At 36.6% G+C, this 21,471-nt stretch overlaps 1 protein-coding gene across 2 annotated transcripts in view; it reads right to left on the reverse strand.

Annotated features, from left to right (window-relative positions):
* The window catches only part of LAMA1 (laminin subunit alpha 1), a 101,600-nt gene that overhangs the window by 72,065 nt on the left and 8,064 nt on the right, over positions 1–21,471 (reverse strand). The window contains exons 2-5 of one of the 2 annotated variants that reach the window (XM_072411412.1): positions 8,633–8,803; positions 8,293–8,405; positions 1,258–1,500; positions 320–499 (exon numbers count right to left, since the gene is read on the reverse strand). In XM_072411412.1, the coding sequence (XP_072267513.1) occupies positions 320–499; positions 1,258–1,500; positions 8,293–8,405; positions 8,633–8,803 (707 nt within the window). Of the gene's footprint in view, positions 1–319; positions 500–1,257; positions 1,501–8,292; positions 8,447–8,632; positions 8,804–21,471 lie in introns of those variants that run through there. The other variant, XM_072411413.1, reaches the window with a different exon arrangement.

Here is a 21,471-nt window from a genome sequence, read left to right on the forward strand (position 1 = left end):
AAATTTGCCCCTGTACCTCTGCATTCGGACCATAAGACGCACCCTGATTTTCCCCCCACTTTAGGAGGAAAAAAAGTGCGTCTTATGGTCCGAAAAATACGGTAGATTGGCTGTCATTTATTTTGAATCATAGTTATAAAAATAATGTATATAGGTAATGAAATAAAAAAGGCCCTTATATTAAGAATAATGTACCATAGGTGTTTCCTACTCTAATCCATAGTTTAAACTGCAAGGGCGGTTCATTAGTTGGAATATTCCATCAAATTCATCATACTCCTAATATTTACCACCTACAAGTACCACCCTGAACACTTACTCTTCGGGTTACAATAGGATCCACATCTTTCAAATCTTTGTGGCTTAGGGTCATGAGGTCAGCATTAAGAGTTCTAATGCGCTGCAAACGAAGGCGAATGTATCTTGCGGAAGTAAAATCCAACAATTTTGGAGATGGATCTTCAGCACTCGGTCTTCCATTAATCAAAGAGGTGTGGATCTGTTTATGTAAAAAAAAAAAAAATTGATTGATTAAATTTATTGTTACATTTTAATCAGAAGAAATGTTTTAATATTAATATTACGTAGTAGAGAAGCAATTTTAATATTTAGTTATAATGAGAACACGCCATGTACCCACATTATATATGAAATACCATATTCTGTAAATTTGCAACCAGTAAAACTGTTTAGCATGCAGTTTAGCCCTTTATTCAATACAATGAATTTAATTATTTGTACTCATACAGAAAAGGAGTCACTTTTGGAGTGCATGGTTATCTATAAGCACTCCATGGTTATTCAAATTATCCCTAATATTACAACTGTTTTCCATGTATTCTTATCTGTATGACATGAAAGACGGAATACAGCATCGAAACATGCCCATACAATGGTATACAGTAAGCTCAGGCATTCTGGGGGGGGGATGGGGGGGTAAATGCAGCAGTGCAGAGGGTGAACGTTTTAGAAATGATAATTCTTTTAAAATAAGAAAACAGAACTCTTTCGGTGTTTCGTGTACCTCATACCTATGCACAATGTAGGCTTTTGATCCAGCATTCCCTATATCAAAGAGCTGAAATATCTGTTCACAAAATGTTTGTTTCTGTGTAAAGAGGATGGGCACGTATTGATTGTATGCACTGTGTCCTTGTATTGTAAAAATAAAGTAATATTTGTGTTTTTGTTATGTACAATACATTATAAATCATATCACAGAGGAAAGGAAATATAACAGAATTGGTTGTAAATTACCTCTCCATGCTCCAGTGGCACAAGCTTTGAATAGTATGATGTGCAGATAACCTCATCATCTCTCTTGTATGTTGGTGGTCCCAGTCTTGGTGTAATGTTGTACCGAGTCAGGCACTCTGTATCACTAATTGCATAATACTGCCATGGCATAAACTCCACTCCATCAACAGAACGTTCTAAAATCCAATTCCCAGGTCTTGGTGAGTTTGCTGCTTTGATGATTATATAGGCAACTTGAAAGACCTAAAGGAAAGACATTGATTGGTTCAAACATTTTAAATATACAATAAAAAAGGGTTAATATTAAGTATAGCATTCTTTGTATACAAAAAAAAACATCTAGTGCCAATAACACAACTGTATGTTACACAGTAAACCCTGTGAGCTTCTCCAAGCCTATGCTGCACTCTTATATTTGTATTCAAAGGTTCAGCACATCTAAAGATAACGCGGAAGAAATGGAAACATTAGCTTGACCTGCTTTGTTCTTGTTACATCTTTATGGATTTTAGATTCATATAAAATCTGCCAAGTACAGTACTCAAAACAGCAACAGACAACAAAGTAGGGTATGAACAGTGTTGTGTTCCGGTGTTTGAACGGAGCATCAAATGCAGGGCAGTAGATTTTACATTACTTTACTTTACAGTGGGATTGTGGATGACAGTTCTGGATCTAACCTTGAATTCCTTGGACCTAGCATGTCTGGGGTTATAAGCATTTATGACAAAGCAAAGCAGGATTTTAGTTTCAACATGTGTTTAAATGCTGCTGAGATTGAATGCAAAAGCTAGCTTTTTGAAAATACAGCTAGAATGAACAAGTCATAAATTAGCACACATACTATGAGTCTAAATATATGTATCATATGTATCCTATGAAACGTGTTACTGGGTGTAACAATCTCATCGTCTGTTTAAGTTTGTAAAAATCAGAAATTTAGAACTAATGAACAGTATAGCCGAGACTCTGCAAGGATAGAATTTGTCTATGAGCTTAGTGGTTGCTTTTCAAAACTTGTCTACAGTTTTTAAGTACATTTTGGGAACCCCAATATTATTCAGCAAGGCAGACCTTAAAAGTCAAGAAGTGATGCAATCAGCAGGAAGTTGCCATCCAAACAAATATATCACATGCGTATATGTAAAGATATATGTATATATAAGAGTTGGCAGGACACCTCTCGGGTGAGTATAATGCAAGTTTTTGAAGTTAGGGTTGGGTGATCAGCACATACATACTACTAAAATCAGTCCTGTTAGATTCCAATTGCTTTGGGACAAGAGAATGTAGGATAACTATATGGACAATAAGGAGTTAAGGGAAAGGTTTTTATTATATAGTATTCCACTCTAATTGGGATATTGAAGGGGTTGATTTTCAGTGATATGTAATGTATGACTCTTATAATACTATTTTACAAATAGCTCACATTTAATGAAATCATATATGAATAGGAAATGGAACACAGAAACCTTTATCTGTATATCTAATTGCTGAAATGCTTTTCTGCTAGTTAAATAGATGACCGATCAGCTTTCATTATACTGTATTTTTTCAGGGGCTCCAGAGTTAAGAAGGTGGACAAAGCTTCAGCTGATGAAGCTAACTGTAAATCCTCATGCACTGTACTCATGCAGTGAAAGCGATAAGACCAGTAACAATAGTATTAATAATATGAGAAAATACTAGCTATTTCTTTGGTATTTGTTCCATGTAATGTCATGAATTCACTCTGCATCACGTAAAATTTTTGAAAATATTTTCTTTGTTCACAAAGTTTGGGCATATGTTTTTTCTGCCTAAAAATACCACATAATTTTATTGTTATTTTTATAAAATATGTAATTAACAATACCCTGTTACCTGGAAAACCCAATGACAACCAAACCTAGGTAAACAAAGTTGGGATCAGACCCCCCACCTTTCTACCATCCTCTACATGCACATGACAAAAGAATGCTAAGGTGCCAATAATATAGCTGCACAAGGCAGGAGGGATCCTTTATGCACTTGGTCATATCAAGTGAGCTGCAAGGGCTTGTGGTATGTTAAAAGTACAGCAGTGCAGCTGGCAGGGTGAGGCCAGTTCATGGCTATGACTTTTGAAACCTTTTTTTACTAAGCCCCTACTGAATACCATAGCTCAATGGTAAAGATTTGTATATTTGTAAAGTGTAGCAGATTTTATGAACATTATCCAAGATGTAAATTTGGATGTTCATATGTGGATATTTATCATCATTCAGTAGTTTGAAACGTCTGCTTTCCTGTTTCAGCCATAAAACTGTCCATAGTTGAACTTTGGTAACAACTGGAGCTGTAGATACAAATAGAAACATTTGTAGCCACATGTCTAGAGACATCTTATAGTTCCAGGCAAATAGCATTTGATCAGCAGAAAGGTTCCTTACTATTTTTCTGTTGCTCCTTTAGTCTCCAGTTGCAGGATGGAAGTGGTAAGGGGTCTCAGAAAAGTGAGCTCACCAACCTTGTTCTCTTGTCTGACTGCACTGTGTTAATCCTGAGAGATTCTTTTTATTTTTGCCTTTTGCAAGTAAAAAGTCTCCATATGTAAATTTAACTGCAAATGTAGTTGTCTGGCTGGAGTTTAGCTTTGAGGGTAATGTAGGAAGTTTGTTTTTGACTTCAACAATACCTACCTATTCACTTTTTCACATTGTCGAGTTCTGGTAGTTTCAAATATATGCAATACTTGAAGCCAGGCTAATGCATTCTCTTTAGCTAATGCAATGTTTTCTGCCACACAATATTAATGTGTATTCTTTGCCAGTGTTCTATGCTAGCACATCTCAATTAACAAAACAGAACCCTGAGAATAAAAGATGCAGAAAGTAACCCTGGACACGGCACAGTCATGTGACCTGGGAGATGCAGGTCCGAAGGAATGCCTGTGAAAGCCTCATCACACATAATGGGAGTCTGGTCTACTGGCAGTAAAAATGCCTGCATTCAGTATAATGGATGAGCCGTGTGGCTGCTAATTTTCATTGAACAATGCTGTTAAATCCTTCAACTGTCCCCTCTTACTGTCTGTGTTATAAGCAGTTTGAAATAAAAGTCATGCTTGAGCTGAAAAGCATAAGCATTCTTTCTTCTGGAAACATAAAACACTTTAATGTTGCTTACATTCAAAGTACTCCAAATCCTCTGAAATGTGTTTAAACAAGCAAATGCTAACTTGTACGGCCGCCCAGAATGAAAGTGCAAGGAGTTTTTAATTATAAGACAGCTATGTACTACTGCTTACCATTTGTAGAATACCGTATATCATCTTTTAATCACAGATTCTTGCACTTTTTTTTAAGCTTGTCCAGCCAAAAATGTTGTTTGAGTTTTGGATTGAATGAGGAAGGATTAAAACCCTTGGTGGTATTTTCAGAGATTTAGACATTTCAACTCACTTACTGTCAAGGTGACAACAGTTTTACCAGACGTGAGCGGAAACCTGCAACTGGCACCCAGACATGCTAACAATGCTACATCCAAATTTATAGTACATCAAAGAAATATGTGGCTTGTTGGACTCTCAGAAAATGATAGTTCCTTGGCTTTCCAGTTAATACTCTAGGGTTGGTTTACAAACAAAAAAAAAAAATAATAGACTCTTCAGTGTTTCCCCAGCCCTGGGACTTTTCAGCTGGGTCACAGTGGAGGTGCCCCCACCTGCCTACAGTTTCCTCCCACCCGGCTTAAAACAATGGGGAGAACACTTCTCTTGCAATACACTTAGACTACGTACACATGCACAATAATTATCATTGCAAAACAAACGATTGACGACCGTTCAAAGATTATGCACGATTATTTTGAACGATCGTATAGTGCACAAACATGTACATGCTGTAACGATTCGATCATTCGAATATAATCCACCAATAATGTAAATACACTACAGAACCAGTGTACTGCAGAACCATCCACGATAACTAAATGACCGTACGCACAATATATTGCAAACGATCGTCGCTCAATCAGATCCGCCGAGATGGTCGTTAATTTTTCAGCCACTTTCCTCATTCGCTGGTGTAGTTGGCCAGTCATTGTGCACTTTTTTTGGTAAAGATCAGCCGATCGGTTGTCAATTATTCCTTTCCACCGACAATTGTTGCGCGTGGATTGCAGATGAATAATTAAAATTAGCATGAGCATTATTCATCAAGCCAAGTATTCCCTACAAGGGGATCATTCATTTTGCTAAGTAAAAAGTCAATATTCCTTTACTAGTTCAAACCCCTTTTGACTAGCATATGGGTCTGGGTCATTTAAAACAGCCATCCTCAACCAGGGTTATTTGGAGCCCTTGGGATCCTCTAAAAAAGTTTTTTGAGCTGTGGCTGATGGACCTCCCATAGGATAGTGCCTGCATAGTTCCAAGGCCCACACCATTTGGCAGGGCAACCTGCATGAAGGACTTCTTTAGTCTGTCTTACCACAAATGTATGGGGGGCATTCTCCCCACTGGCAATGCAAATATAATATTCCCATATTGCTTGAGTGCCCATAACCAGTATTGAGATTTTAAAACATGCCCTCTGGTATTGGTGGCTTAGCACGTTAAGCTACTGAAAACAAATGATTTAATTCACAGGGTGTTCTCAACATTACAATTCATAATTCGTAAAATGAATAAACCTTTCCCTATTTTACTATATCATTTTATTTTTAAATCAACTAGATTAGTTATTAAAAACAGCAACAACATATGAAGAAAGCAGTTTGAGAAATCTCTATTAGTTTCCCATAGAAGTCAGTTTTTCCAGGTCACCTCACTTTACTGCAGGTCATTGACAATATTTGTGTAAGATAATTTGGTCCCAGGGGATTAAAATGTAAATCTTTGCAGGTCTTTCAAATATTAACTAACCTTTAAATCATCAGCTGTAACTGATGCTGAAGTGTAATCTGCCAGGGGCTAAATGATTCACTATGCTACAACAAGGTATAAATAATTAATGGACAAAGATCATGTGAATTGGTATTGCAAATGTGCCTGGTTATGCAGCAAAAATGCTTTGGATGAAATACATAAATCCTGCCAATATTGACAAGTTTACTAACATAATTAAATATTCTGGGCTGATTAAGTTCAGATAATACAGAGACTGAATGCCACAGAACTTATGACTTTAATTAGTCTGTTAGTAAAAGTATCAATTGGAAACATGATATAGACTAGAAATAAATATTTATAGGTCTAGGAAGACAATGTGTTGTCAGGTGTTCAGTGAAAATATACATTGGAAATTAGAACATCATACAGCAAGATAAATAGTTTTGAGTATGAGAAAAATGAAGTGGCAGAACACCCTAGGAACCTAAACGATACAATAAGCCTAAATGCACAACCCATAAAAAAAAAAATAGCACAAATGCAGAATTTATAATTCCTGCCCCTTTAGGCCACTTACCCCAGTCAACTGGCTATATCTTATTCTACTGACCATATACTGCATTAACTATGCATTGACTATGCAAAGACTGGGTCATTTGCATGTGTAATGTATATTGAAACAACCACTTTGAGTTTACATAGGAAACCCATGTTTCACCCTGAAGTTTCACCATGTTTCATCCTAAAGATAGTTTCACCCTATAACAGGGACTGCTGGAATATGGACTTTCTTGGCTGAATTACTAGGCAGTAAATTAGTGAATGAAGCAGATTTAAAAGTTCTGGAAACTACTTTTGCAATTACATTTACATTATCAATCTTATATGAGAGTTTAGTGACTGGATTCATATGCACTGTGTACATGACTGATTACACCTTGATTATAATTTCAAATGAATCTTATAGTGTGCTACCAGCTGGAACAAGGTTTACATGTAAGAGATGGCTCCCGAAGGTGCTTAGTTACTCTGTAATTATAGCAGATCAAAGCTTTAAAGATACATGTTATTGAATAGCCAGGCCTGATTCTCTGGCCGTGAGGTATTTCTTTTTGTCAGAGTCTAGTAATTTCACAACATCACTTTAAAGATCCATCAAACCATTGCCTATTGATACTAAATTAGGCCACTAAGTTTGGTGAGTAAAAAGTAGTAAAGTTTTGTGTTGTGTGTAAGGCTTCCTTGGAAGATTCATTCAGGTATAATCACACTAGTAAAGAAATCAGTTACTGGATAAGAAAACATCCGAACCTATTTACAAGCACCTTTTTACAAGCGTAAAAAACAAAAATGCTCAGCATTCAGCTATATCAAATATCAAAGAAGATCTATCCCTAAGTTGTTTTAAGTGTTTAAAAAAAACACTGTAGTTGTGGAAGACACACAACACAATCAAAGTGCCTCTGCAGGAGGTCTTACAGCAGTAGGGGGTCAACTTGGTGAACACAGATGTCCTCAATTCTGGTCCTTAACATCTCCAAACTAACAAACCCCAGACCACACTACCATGTTTGTTAGGGGAAAGGGTCAGGTCCAGTTCAAATAGTATGAGCTACTGTAAAGCATCACAGTTTAATGTTCATGCAGTAACACACTGCATCACACTGCCCAGATATCAGGAGGCTTTAATGCACCATTCATTTAAATCACTTTTATTGTAAAAAAATTTCCTAGGTGTCTTTTCTCGCACTTTGCATGTTAGCACTTAAGCAGTAAATGGGTTTTAAAGCCTCTGTAGGGGCCCAAGAATTATTGTAGGGCAAGCCAATTACACCTCCTTCAGAGTTGGCAGCCTCTGCTACTATTCTGATTATGCCACTGAGATGTGTCTGACACTTTGAAAACCATCTAGGATGTGGCTGGCACATCAGCAGCCAGTGCAATTTTGCTTTGCTTGGATCCCAATACTTAGTGGGCTATTGAGACAAAACACATTTCTAGTGTGTTGACAGTATAACTTTCACTTGTGGTCTGACAAAAATTTTAGAATGTCAGACTATGATTTCAAGTCCACTTTTCCACTAGAAAAGTAAAATTAAAATAAGAGAAAACAATCCAATAAGTAAAACAAAATGAAACAGGCCAGTTCATAAAGAAAACAAACTTGATGTTATAATTACTTGTTTTAAATCCAAGGTGATGGTGACCCAGTGGTATAGCCTGCCGTTCTGTATGCTGGGACTCTGCCACCAGTCATTCGTGCCATCAATAGCTTTGGAGATTGGGTGATGTTCTGAAATAGGAACAGTAGAACCTGAACTCAACAGGATAAAACTAAACAAAGAAACACTTATAAGTAATACCAAGTGTAAATACAAACTTAGCATAGTATGAATAATCAGTAAGTTATTCCTAACCACAATTATTACAAAATTTAAGAATGTGTTTGTGTTTTGGTGCACATGTATGTGAATAATTAGAAACAAACAAAACTGAATAATAAATAAAAAAAGAGTTCACCCTTTGTATTAACACTGTTCTGGTCACAAATTCGACATTGTGCATTTCGGACTATTCTTCCTGGTACGTGTTCCACAAGTTTGCAAAACATTTCCGGTCCCATTTCACCACAGGTAGCATTGGCAGCGATGTCTGCTTTGCTGGCTAAGTTTAGAATTGCAGGGAACAAGCCTAGAATGAAAAGACAACAATAAATGTGATGATATTTACATTTTTAAACTATAACTTTAACCTAATTTAAAAAATAAAAGTAAAACACTGCAATGGTAAATACTCATTAAGTCTAAAATTGCCCTACAAAAGGTTTTCATTACTCAATTACTTGCTGACAAAAAGGAGAACCCATGAAGAACGTCCCATGCAAAATAGCATGACCTTTCACTTAAGACACTTCCCCACATATTTTCCTGACACACCAGCAATTTTGTTGACAATACTATTTTCAGAAGCTTGAGATTCATCAGAGACCATGAAATCATGTTTTCTAGACATACTCTTAAGTGTTTTTTTTCATATGGGTCATTTCCCCACAGGTCCTCCTGAGTTGTCTCCCTGAGAATTGAGTTGTCCCAGATATTCTTGTACAGTATGGAGAACATTAGCCTAACTTCCACCCAAATTTCTCCACTTAAAGTGGAAGTAAACCCAAAACTAACCCAAAACAAAAAAATCACACCTTCAATCCCCCAGATCAGTCTATCCATCAGGAGGTTTCTGCCATCGGGTCCTGCATCGTCCTGGCATCCGTCTTCAGCCCTGTATAGAGGGTGCACCAGGTGCCACCATCTTCTCCTTTCTTTTTCTTTATACGTCACCCAATCAAGTGATGTAGATGGGGAACACAAATTGTCTATCTCACTTTGCATGTGTGAGATTGGCAATTTTTTTACCTTTTGATGAAAGGGCTCCTTTCAGCATCCTGGGCATGCACAGAAGAAGCAGCCAAGAGCCTCCCGGGATGCGTGACGTAGGTATCCCAGAAGGCTCTGCGCTCCCATTCATTCTTGATCGCCTAGGCGATCAAGAGTTAAGGGGGTGGTGCAGTGCAAAAAAGGGCGTTGCACTTAAAAAACACTAACAAACAAAATGTATTTTTTACATAAAAGGGTTGTCTACCCTTTTATGTAAAGTAAAAAATTTTGAGTTTAGATACGCTTTAGGAAAACTTTAATTATATGGCCATTATCATACAATGTATACAGTCCTGGTGTAGTTAAGGGTGGTAGTGATAGATGTTGTGGTGCTAAAATGGGATACTACACATACTCCAGTTTCGGCCATATTGTGGATAGAACAACATACATTGTCAAGCCCTGATCTATGAGTACCTTTGATTTGTCAGTTAAGATTTACACTGATTTTGATGATAGGCTGTCTAGAACAGACAACCAAAAGCAAAATAAAATTCTGAAAAAATCTCTTAACACACACCAGTTAGAAAATATTCATGTCTGCTATGACAAAAAGCAGCAGAGATAAGTTATCAGGACATAGCAGGAGACACAGACATAACAAGCAGACATAGCTGTTGAGAATAATAAGAGGAATTTGCAAGATAGGCAATTTTAGAGCTCTGGAAACATGAATACAGATAACAGAATCCCAAAGCATTTTTGGCAATTGAAGTGCGTGATTGCTTCCGTAACTAGAGCACGGACCAGACAGACAGACGGGCCAGGCAGGGCAAACCAAAAAAAAAACAATTGAGAAGTCCAGCATCAAGCATGTCAGCCTTGGGTCCTATTCAAGTTAAAGAATCATTTTAGGTTATCCCAGGAAACTGCTGTTCAAATCAGGTAAAGAAAAAATGACATACTCCCAGGAAACTGATGCAAATACCAACATAGAAATATGTATTACATGGATCTGTCAGTAGGTAACTATACATATGAAAATAAAAAAAATATAGCCTAAAATTTTATGTCATCAGCCACTTTAAATCAATTGCATTCAATCTGAATGTGCTGGCAGAGTGAAGGATATCTCTCTCCTGAAGCTGGCCAATCCTATTGAACACTCTTTAGATCTTTCAACAATTATTTAGTATGAGAGCCTACGTGACAAAATACATAACTGAGTAGGAATTTCATTATCTTTGTTTTGTTAGAAGAATACGAACAAAAATGTGTAACTGTAGGGTAAAAAGTATAAAGTTACTACTACAATTTTCCCATTTATATTTACACTAAATTCTATTTCTGGTACAAAGCATACTTTACTATGAATTAAAAAAGGCAAATTATTTTTTATTTCTCCTAATAAGAGCAAGAAAACAGTTATACATTTAAATGGTAATGAATGATAAATCATTTTTAAAAATCATTAAAATAGTTCCTCTCCTCCTGTATCACTGTCTGTATTAGTCTGTCATTTGCAATCCCTATTTAATGTACAGCGCTGCGTAATATGTTGGCGCTATATAAATATCGCTCAAACGATCATATCTATTGTGTGTACAATATCTACGAACGATCGTGTCGTTAACTCTATGTGCAGGATCGGTGCTATACGATCGGTCGTATATATCGTGCATGAACGTTCGTCGTTCGTTTTCCAACGATAATAATTGGAAGTGTGTACGTAGCTTTAGGTGAAAACTTATATTGATAGACTTCTCTAAGTTGTACAACGCTGCTTTAACTTACATGATAAAGAAAAGGTCAAAGCAAATTCTTTTGATTTGCTCAGAAATTAACTAATGAAGAAAATACATCACTGGCTTTCCTCTACCCATAATTTCTAGAAGAGCGTCAGCCAGTCTTGTGCTTGCTCAGTGCAAAATGACTCCACTAGTATCACAGAGGCATCTATGCCTTTCTACTGGTAAAGGTAAGTGTCATTTTTTGTGTTCTACTTTAAATAGCTTTAAAGACCGGACTTGGATTGCAAAATGCCAGCCATGTCCTTGTCTATGTTGCAGTAGCACAGACTGTGTTCCTATGTAATCATACGCAATCACGGGGTTTGCCTTGTCTTGTTTATCCTCGAGCTTTTGACAACTCAGACTGGGACTTGGCTGTCAACATAAGATCTGGGAAGGCAGACTAGATGGTGGTACCCCGAAAAAGCTTCACTTTTTCACGTCACACACCCAGAGTTCAGAGCCACCTTAGGCATCATATCCTTATAAGTATATATCTGGCCTTTCATGGTGATTTTCAATGGCGGAGATTGTGGGCATTCACTAAAAGAAGACCAAAATTTGCACAAAACACATGCTTTTGTGACCGATGTATAAGTTGAGTTGAGTATCTACAAAGTTTTTCTGAACTATTATCTAAAGTGAAATATAAGCTTATTTTAAGAAGCTGAAAGTTCGATGTATTTTACTATTTTTTTAATGCCACCTGATTATAAAATTTGGCTTATTTTTGAGTTATGTAGAGATGAAGTTGTATTAAAATTCTTGAATAACTTAGGTATCCAACCCTATTGTGGTATACATTTCCTTTTTTCTCATCTGTTTAGATAAAGTTTTTCTATACTATAGAACACAGGAAATTCTAGGTCATTCCCATTCTGCACTAATAAATTAAACTGACACTAAGCTAAATATTTTAGTTATTTTAAATCCTTTGTAAAACAAATGGCTTTGCTTTAAGCCAAACAATTTATCTCTTGATAGTATCACAATTGCTAAACAGTCTTAAGCCTGATACACATCCTCAGTAATTATTGCTCGAAAGGATTGTTAATGATTGTTTTCTATGACAATAGAACAAATGAATGGATGAAGCACCAACCATTTTCATTTGCACCACCACAAATTCCTTAGCGAAAATGTTATTGTACTTTCTTGTTTACAGAGGAATCATTTCTGTGGCAGTTTTTAGACACAATAGGGCTCTGGAGAAATATGAAATGGGGATGTGAAATGCAAAGCATTCTAGCTTCCTACATCCTTGCTATTCTGCCCATTGGGCCCTGGAAGGTGTAAGGCCCCCTCTACCTCTGAAAATAAAAATGTCATTTTTTTAATATATTACCCGAATAAAGAGGTTATGCTTACGGTGCACTTATCGAAACAAGCTAGTCTTGTGCGAGAATCTGACATGTGTATTAAACAATAATTAACTCTTTTTAATTTCTAATATGCTATGCTTTGTACCTGAAATACAATTTTAGTGTAATTATAAACAGGAAAAATAGTAGTATAAGGGTTACTCTTTTTATCTACAGTATCAATTATTCCCATCGAATAAAACTAGGTAGTAGAATTCTTACTCAGTTATGTATCTAGTCAGGTAGGTTCCCATACTAAATAATTGTTTATAAAGATTATTGTTAATTGAAGACAAGTGATCAATAGGTTTAAAAGGCATTTAGCCAGCTTTAGGAAGAATATCTACACTGCTAAGGCTATGTACTTGCTATGTACTATGCTATGTACTATGCCAGAGGATTCTCACCCAATACGAATAGTTGTTCTTGTCTCCGACAAGAATGTAACATGTGTACAGTGGTTGTTCGAGGTCAGGCCTGATGTATCGATGAACAACCAACAGTGAGCGACCATAATACCAGTGAAAGAATGCCACTCGATCATTCTCCCCCTCCCCTTCCCTAGAACAGAATGATGCTGTGTGTACAGTGCTTCAGTGCTCAACCCAGACATTTTTTTAAGCCTGGTGGGTAGAAATTGTAGGCGGGTGGCAGCCCCTGTATTGTGACCAAACTCTTTAGTAGCCACCCAAAAACAGCAGGGTGGCTGCTGAAAAGTGCCGGGTGGTGCGCCCAGCTAAAAGGGCCTGGGGAGAACCCTGTGCTTGTTCCTTCATCGATGCATATGATTGCAACCTAAGGCTATGTACACACGTCAGATGATTCTTGGCCTATACAAGCCTAAGGGATCATCTTGGACAAAAATCTGACGTGTACTGAGGCCATCCAACATTCTTCATGGATCCGTCTTAGTGGACTCATAAAGGACAGAAGACGAACGACCTAAAAATCTGAGGGGAGGAGAGCACAGTGGGGTGCCACTTACTCATTCTCCCCCCTCCCCTGTCAATAGAACAGAATGGCGCTGTATGTCATCTTTCGATCATTGGAAACGATTGTGGGAAAACCCTGGGTTACTTTCCCAGTGACATGTATATACACTTAAGGACTTGCAGACCATTATCTCAGCGAGACATCCGCTGGTCTTTCTATTGATACCTTTACATCCACCTTCATTGTTTGCTCTCCTGTGTAAATACCATCACATCTGTTTGAGCTTTTTAGATCTCCATTACCTGGACCCTCCTTCCTCATTTTCTGCATTGTGGGACACTACTTACAAAATAAACAGTCATTATCTCTCTTCCATGCCTGCTGAGAACTCAAGGGGAAACAAATGCATTAACAAGCAAAAAAGGTGCTGCTGTTTTTTGTTTAAAGGGCTATTTGAAAACAGTTGGAGTCTGTGAACACCTGGCAAAGAACAAGAGTTCCGTCTAGTGAACAGGAAATGAGTGGGATTCAGAAACACTATCACTGGGCAGCCGGGAGCATCTCCTCCAGGCATCCATGGCTGATTTACCAAGAAAAATGACAAAGGATGTTTACTTTTCCACTCCTCATATTTATGTCTTTCTGCTAACTGTTTAAGTTAGCTTAGAAAGTTATGTCAAGTAAGCCAACTTGTTTTACAGTGTTTGTATTCTACTTAATGCATGAAATCAATATCCATCTTTGCGGACAGAATCCAGAAAGGTCTTTGTAAGTGTCACATGTTATATGATCCTTTGGAATCATTTCCAAAGTAAAGCTTTTTACAAACTGAATCATGGAAATAGAATTTAATTTGATTAAAGGCTCTTCCTGGATCAACAAAGATGTAAACTACATGTAAATAAACTTAGGAAATGGCATAAAAAAACAAACATCCAATAAACAGAAGTTCTTGCAAAAGACTGGGTTACAGCAGGAAACACCATGGTAGGTTATATTGCGGTCAGCTACGAACATGAAACTCAGGCTACAGTTAGTATAGGATCACCATAAATTAACATAAAAAGAACTTTGTCCTGCCTGGTAAATGTTGACTTCTGCTGAAACTTACAGATAGAAATGGCTAACAAATGTAACTCAGCATAGGAATGTACAGCAGTCATCCCTACAATGATCTAGTTTGTATATGCAGCTTAACTCAATTGTGTTACATATTACACACCTGTACAGTGTAGTACTCTGTTGACACATTTTGCTTTCAAAAAGTAATGTAAAATCTGAAAATATTTTTAGCTTTATTTTATATTGACTTTTCAAAAACAGTCAGTGACAATCAAAGACAATTTCAACCTCCTGCTTAAAAATAATAACAAAGCGAAATGAAGATAAAAAACCACAATGGAATGTTATATTAGCAATATTTGTTATCAACATTCAGTTAAATCAACAGCTACCCCTAGGCTATAGTGCCATTTCTTTGTCATAATTACAAGGTGTGAATCCAGACAAGACATATTCTTTTTTACTTAATTAGGATTCAAAATTTGTAAAGAATAACTCACAAAAACTAACAAAGAATAAATCATAGAATTTTCCACTTTTATAACACAATAACATTTGGATATCATATATATATATATATATATATATATATATATATATATATATATATTATTTCTATTATACATTATGCATAACAGATAAGTGTAACAGAACAGTGTCTCAAAAATTGCAACAGCCACAGCAGTTTTTACACTGTACAAATTGCATTATCATGAAGGAATACATTTAGAGCTAGAAATTGCAGCAAAAAGCATGACACTATGGTTCTGATTTATTAAAACTCCCCAAGACTGGGGTGGATACACTTTCATGAGTGAGCCTGGGTGATCCATTAAACCTGGAATACATTTCCTAAATACATTTTCCTTTAATTTGCTACTTGTCAGCAAATGTTTTCAGTCCTCGACCTGTTTCATTCCACAAATGCTTTATCACCCAGGTTCACCTATTAAAGCAATGGTCGCCAACCTTTTCGGACCCGGCTACGGACCGCATATCTAGGGGAGCAGGATGTCGCTCAAAGAGGAAGGTCCTTCTCCTGACCCTGCTTGAGGGTGCACCGGCCAGAGCCGCGGACCACCAAAATTTTCTCCACAGGCCACCAGTTGACGATCGCTGCATAAAAGTAAATCTTCCCCAGTCTTGGAGAGCTTTATTAAATCAGGTTCTATGTGCATGGTGTGATTATAAATGATAGAACACGTGGTCTACAGCAGATAAATTATTGATAAATTATTAAATTACAGCCTATTTATAGGTATAGGGTTTTAATGACTGTTGGCAGTGGATCTATGATCTAAACTTAAGAACATTCCTGTTAAATGTCAAAGATCTACTGCCTGGAATCCCAATTGCAGTGCCACTTTACCACAAAACAGCCAAGCCGTAAGTAACAGCCTCAGACCTACAGTCAGTAATCTTGTATGCTGGGCAAGGATATACTTGACAATGACAGAGATCAAAGTTGGGCAGTTGGGGGCTTTGATACATATATACAGTATGCATACATTTCTCATTAATATATATACATTCATACAAAAATGGATAGAGGGAGAGAATGTTAAGCCGTATAATATTACAGCTTCCAGTATACATAGTGAGAATTCAGAGTACTCAGCAATGGGTCAATGAACTTAAAGAATAATTATTGTGAATGTATTTCATAGTAATGGTGATCCAAAGGTTTGGTGGGGTATTTCTCCCTTGAAAAAGGTGGACTGTGTCCCACCAAAACCACGGCAGAAGGTAAGATCACCAATAAATGCAAAACATTTACAGTACCCCTGCTTTTTAAGTCATGTGGCCGCCCATTGACCCTTTGCTGAATACTTAGAACTTTCAGTGCAGTCAGGCTTGTAATCTTATAAAGTGTCTTATAAAGTACTAACCATGTATTTCTCTCTCTGTCTCTCTCTCTCTCTACGAGTGGGTTTATTTATTATATAACAAAATGCTTTCATTTGTAGATTTAACATATCGGAATCTTTAAGTACATGCATGTTTTGAATACACTATTATTTCCCCTTTAAATCCAACATATTCGGGAACCTAAAAGTGTCATGAGAAGTGACATTTCAATGTATAGGCGTCATCGAACTATATGTAGGATGCTCAAACAGGCTGAGGAACTAAAAACTTCCTACATTATAAATCCTTGTTTATAGTCTTCTTTCAGCACATCTGTATGAAGATTGCAGTTCAAAGCTTCCCATGACATCTGAACAAATGGCAAACAGTAGAACTGTTCAAAGCTGTCTGAAGACCATTATTATCCTGTGGTTCAAAGTGTTGGGACCTCTGAGATAATCTAAAAGGTCATCTAATGAGGTAATCATCTGCCATTATGGTACAAACCTAAACCAATCTCTAGAAAATGAAATAACTACAGAAAAACTTGAAGTAATGAACAACATTCCTGAGTAATTGGGTCAACAAAGAAAAAAAAATGTATTTATATTAAATTGAAAACCCAGATGAAGTACATCTATGGGAGCTATTTAACCTACCAAAGAATTTTAGTTTTATCCGTCCAGTCCTGATAAATACACAGCCTTGCAAGACAGCACATGAAGGTCAGTGACTTTGCTATTCTTTATTCTAGTTAAAGCATCAATCAAGCCACTTACTTTGAGCCCAGGTGTTCCTAAACCAACCCTTAGCCTGTTACAAAACAGTTAAAGTAAAAGCAGCATAGGTATTTTTCTGTTATTTTGCTATATTCAGCATTCTTCTGCAAATGAACTGTTTAGCTGCTTGTACTGCTTTTTCCTTTTGCATTCAATTCCTGCAGTTCTTAGGCTGAGGTTGAATTCTGCTTCAGCAATGCTTGTATTTAAAAATGTAATAATTATTTACTAATCATTATATTGCTGATTTTTGCGTCTTTCAAATCTGCCCAGATTTCAGCTCTTTATGCATACATGGCTTCTTTAATATTTTGTGGATTTCAGCTTTAAGAAAGCATCAATGGTTATATCATTATAGGAGTATCTGAAAGAACTTTGTATAAATAACTGTAAATTAAAATCAATTTCTTTATAGACTGTAAACAATAATTTACTTTTATAAGATCATTATCACATGGTTGTGTGTGGCGTACATTCAGCAATGAGCGTTCATATGTTTGTTCATTTTTCCACTGCAGAAAATATATTTTGTTTAGAAGGATAAACGGGTAAATAAGTGAAAAGAAAAATATATCTGAAAGACAAAAGAGAAACTGCAAAATATGTTGATGCCTTCCACGGAAAGTTAATGAACAATCAACAATAAAACTTTGTTCCTGGATAGAATGTACAGAATGCCCCAGGGGTTAACCGGTTATGTCTCAGAGCTGCTAGCTGCGCTGTAGTATCCAAAATGCGGTTGGCTTATTCAGGACTCCAGGGGTCAATCATTAGTATGCTGTAGACGAGAGTGGAACAGGCTTGTGGGATCCTGAGCTATCATGCTTGTAGTACAAAGAGCTATACAGAAAGAATTATGGAACTAAGTTCTGAAGTTATGCGAGAGAAAGCAAATTAGAAACAAAACATGTATTATATCTTGGGTAAGCAGCCAAGACTTCACTATAGATGCATGAGCATTAGATATTAAGTACATTAACCAAGATTATTGGAACAATAGCTACAGCAAAGTGGCCCTGATAATTATATTTCTGGTGCATGAAGACATACTGGGAAGAAAATAATTACAGCATGACATAAAGACTATATAAGAAACATCTGCTTAGGGAATTCACTGTCATTTTTTGCGACTTTTCATTTGGGTTTTTTTAGTAGCAATGCAAGGGGGGGCCTTTCGTTAACATTTACATTATCTACTATCCTTCTTTAAAAATAATTTATGTCAGGAAATACCATAAAATTTCCCAAGAACTGAAAGAACAATATTATTTTAGTGATAAGTAAGCTTCTAATTAAAAAGTATCTAAACCCAAGAACAAAAATGTTATGTATTGCAGCTCACAGTCCTTAAAGCCGAATGCCCCACTAAAAATAATAATTCTAGGTATTGAATTAGGCTGCATATATAGATAATCATCGCTCTAAGACGAACTGGTATACTCATCTTAGGAAAGAATCTGACGTGTATAGCGGTCGCCCGACATCATTTATCAGTTTGCCACAGCAGATCAACGAACGACAATCAGGAATGACCACTATGCATGTATGTCAATGGATTACTGTACAGCAGGGTACCACTAACTTGTCCTCCACCACCCCGCTCCTCCTCTCCATGGAACAGAACTGGGTCTACCTCCATCACCATCAGTCTAAATTTTTACATGTGTTCATAGCCTTAAACCTATTTTTTGGCCCACTGCTGGGACCATCTTTGCTGGGTCCCAGCACTCACTTTCTCAACAGCTTTTTATGCTGTCTTCACTGATTCTATGCATGCGTAAAAGAATGGTATTGTTCACTATTACTCCAAATTGAAATATCATGAGAGTAGCATGTGTGGTTGTTAATCATGGGCTCCGATGACATACCCTGCCCAGCAGGGAACTACCTTTTGGCCCGATTCGGAGTGAAAAGCCCCAGGAAAAGATTAAAATAAAATATCTTTACTCATATCAGATTTTTTTTTCATCTTTTGTAATTTAAATTAGATGTGGCAAAAGTGTTGAAGCAGGAGCATTTCTGGTTTTAGTTAGGTCCACTTTAAATTTGAAGGTAAAGTTGAAGTTAGCCTACATATACACATCAATGATTGAATTCTAGCATGTACACAGCCGTCCCCGATGTCATTTACCAGTTTGTCCTGGCAGATTAATGGGCAACCAAGAGGGAACAAGCACTGTACTTTCCTATGTAGGACATTACAGCAGAGTATCACTTGTTATCTGCCCCCACCTCCCTGTTGTGTATATAGCCTAATACATTTCCTTTCTTAGGAGACAATGTTCACTCACCATAGTGTATCCATGACGGGACAGGTATTTTATCAAAACAACAAAATGTTTTAATTGATGTGTTTAACAGGCTAAATGAGAATAAATATGAAGTTTTCTTGCTCTTCATGAACATCTATTTCTCAATGCTTACTGAATAATAATCTCATACCGACCAGACATTTCCATGTGATGAATAGGTGAGCTGATGTATGGAGGTGCATTCATGTGTACAGGTAAACCGATTGCTGGGTGTCTCTGCTTTTTGCAGCAAGGATTTTTTTTTGGACTGGTTAAAAAATATGTCCAACTACTACTGTTCCCTGTTGTTATTAGCAGCAGTATTTGGTGACTTATTTCTATTCATTATAATCTGCAGGCTTCTGTGTGGATGTGTGTGCACCTAATTTCAAATAACATGATGATCAGCACCTCGGGTAAAAATGCATAAAAGGCATGAAATTAGTTATATCATAAACAGATAGCTTTACTGTGTATTATGGAGGATTATGAAGCTAGCAATAAAATATAATTTGTAGCATATATATTTGTAATGTATACTGACTTAGATTTACAAATCCACACCTGGGAATCCAAACACTTAGCATGAGGCTACCAATTATGTTTTCTTCATTGAATACAGCCAAAAGATGCAGCTGCTGAATGATTACCTAAATGTAGACATGTACACTCAACAAAACCAATCCTGACTTTTCCTTCTACTTAATTCACTGCCTTCCAGCTGGCTTTTCAGACAGCCTGGAAATACATGCAGGTTTATATTGTGAATTATCTCATCAAAATATTTTCTGCAAGACTAAACAGTTTTAGTGCACCTGAAAATGTTGACCACAAGTATTCTTTCCACATTCCAATCTGGTCAAGTTATAGGCACACATTTGAGCATATACCATTAGGTTGTGTGCAGGATTTTATTGAAAAATCTTCATATAGTATATAAATTTGGGCTTGCATATAGGTATAGCCCAAGTTATTATATTTAAAAGGTTTACCAGAACTGAAAAACAGCTACAAAAAAATACTTAAAACAGAATTTTTGCTTGTGACAGTTATGGTTTGTACCTTTTACTGGCAGAAATTCTAACTGTAATAACTGCATAAATATTGAGAAATGATAACCCTATTAATCCATAAAATATATACTGAGAGTTAATATTTGAATAATAATAAATTAAAATTGAACTATGATCAAAAGTTAAAAATGCATCCTACTGGGATGGTTATAAAGAATGACAGAGGTGTTAAATACATGCTTGGAGAAAATAGTGTTTCCAGGTCCCTGTAGTGCTAGTGACACTGACAAAAGCACAGACCACCAAGAATATTCTTTCTGGAACCCGTGCAGGGAAATGTCTTTCCTTTCAAAGTTTGTATTTGATTGGTGGCTTAAAGAAATTTCTTGGGACAATATATATATTTAATATTTACCAGGCATGAATGAAATTAATAAACTTACTAACGATACTTTTTTTTGCTTTCAATGACTGACAAAATAGGTTAGCTGTATCATTAGTCATATTGTGCAGGCTTTGAGGGCAAAGGGAGTACATCATTTGATGTTTCACATAACAATAAGCTTATTCATGAATTGTCTAGACAGCTTCAAACAAAAGGGAACTACTGGCAAACAGCTGCAAATCCCTCACAATTCTTTGTATCCCTGGTTGGTCTCTTGTATTCTGCTGAACTCTGCTATCTGTGTGAACATCTGAAGTCACTAAACCCCGACAAGCTTCACTTGGAATTCTGAGAATCCTTTCCTGTGGCTTTACAGGTGACAGGACAAAAGCTAAGCGCTTAGCTACTCCATATTGGGAAATGAAAGTTAAACAATGTTCATGTGAATCTTGCACCAGATTCAAGGAATGTTTGGATTTAAAATATAACTAAAGGCAGAACTTTTTTATTTTTGATTTCAAGTTGG

This window comes from Pyxicephalus adspersus, chromosome 5, assembly GCF_032062135.1.
Source record: "Pyxicephalus adspersus chromosome 5, UCB_Pads_2.0, whole genome shotgun sequence".
In the NCBI taxonomy this organism is placed as follows: Eukaryota; Metazoa; Chordata; class Amphibia; order Anura; family Pyxicephalidae; genus Pyxicephalus; species Pyxicephalus adspersus.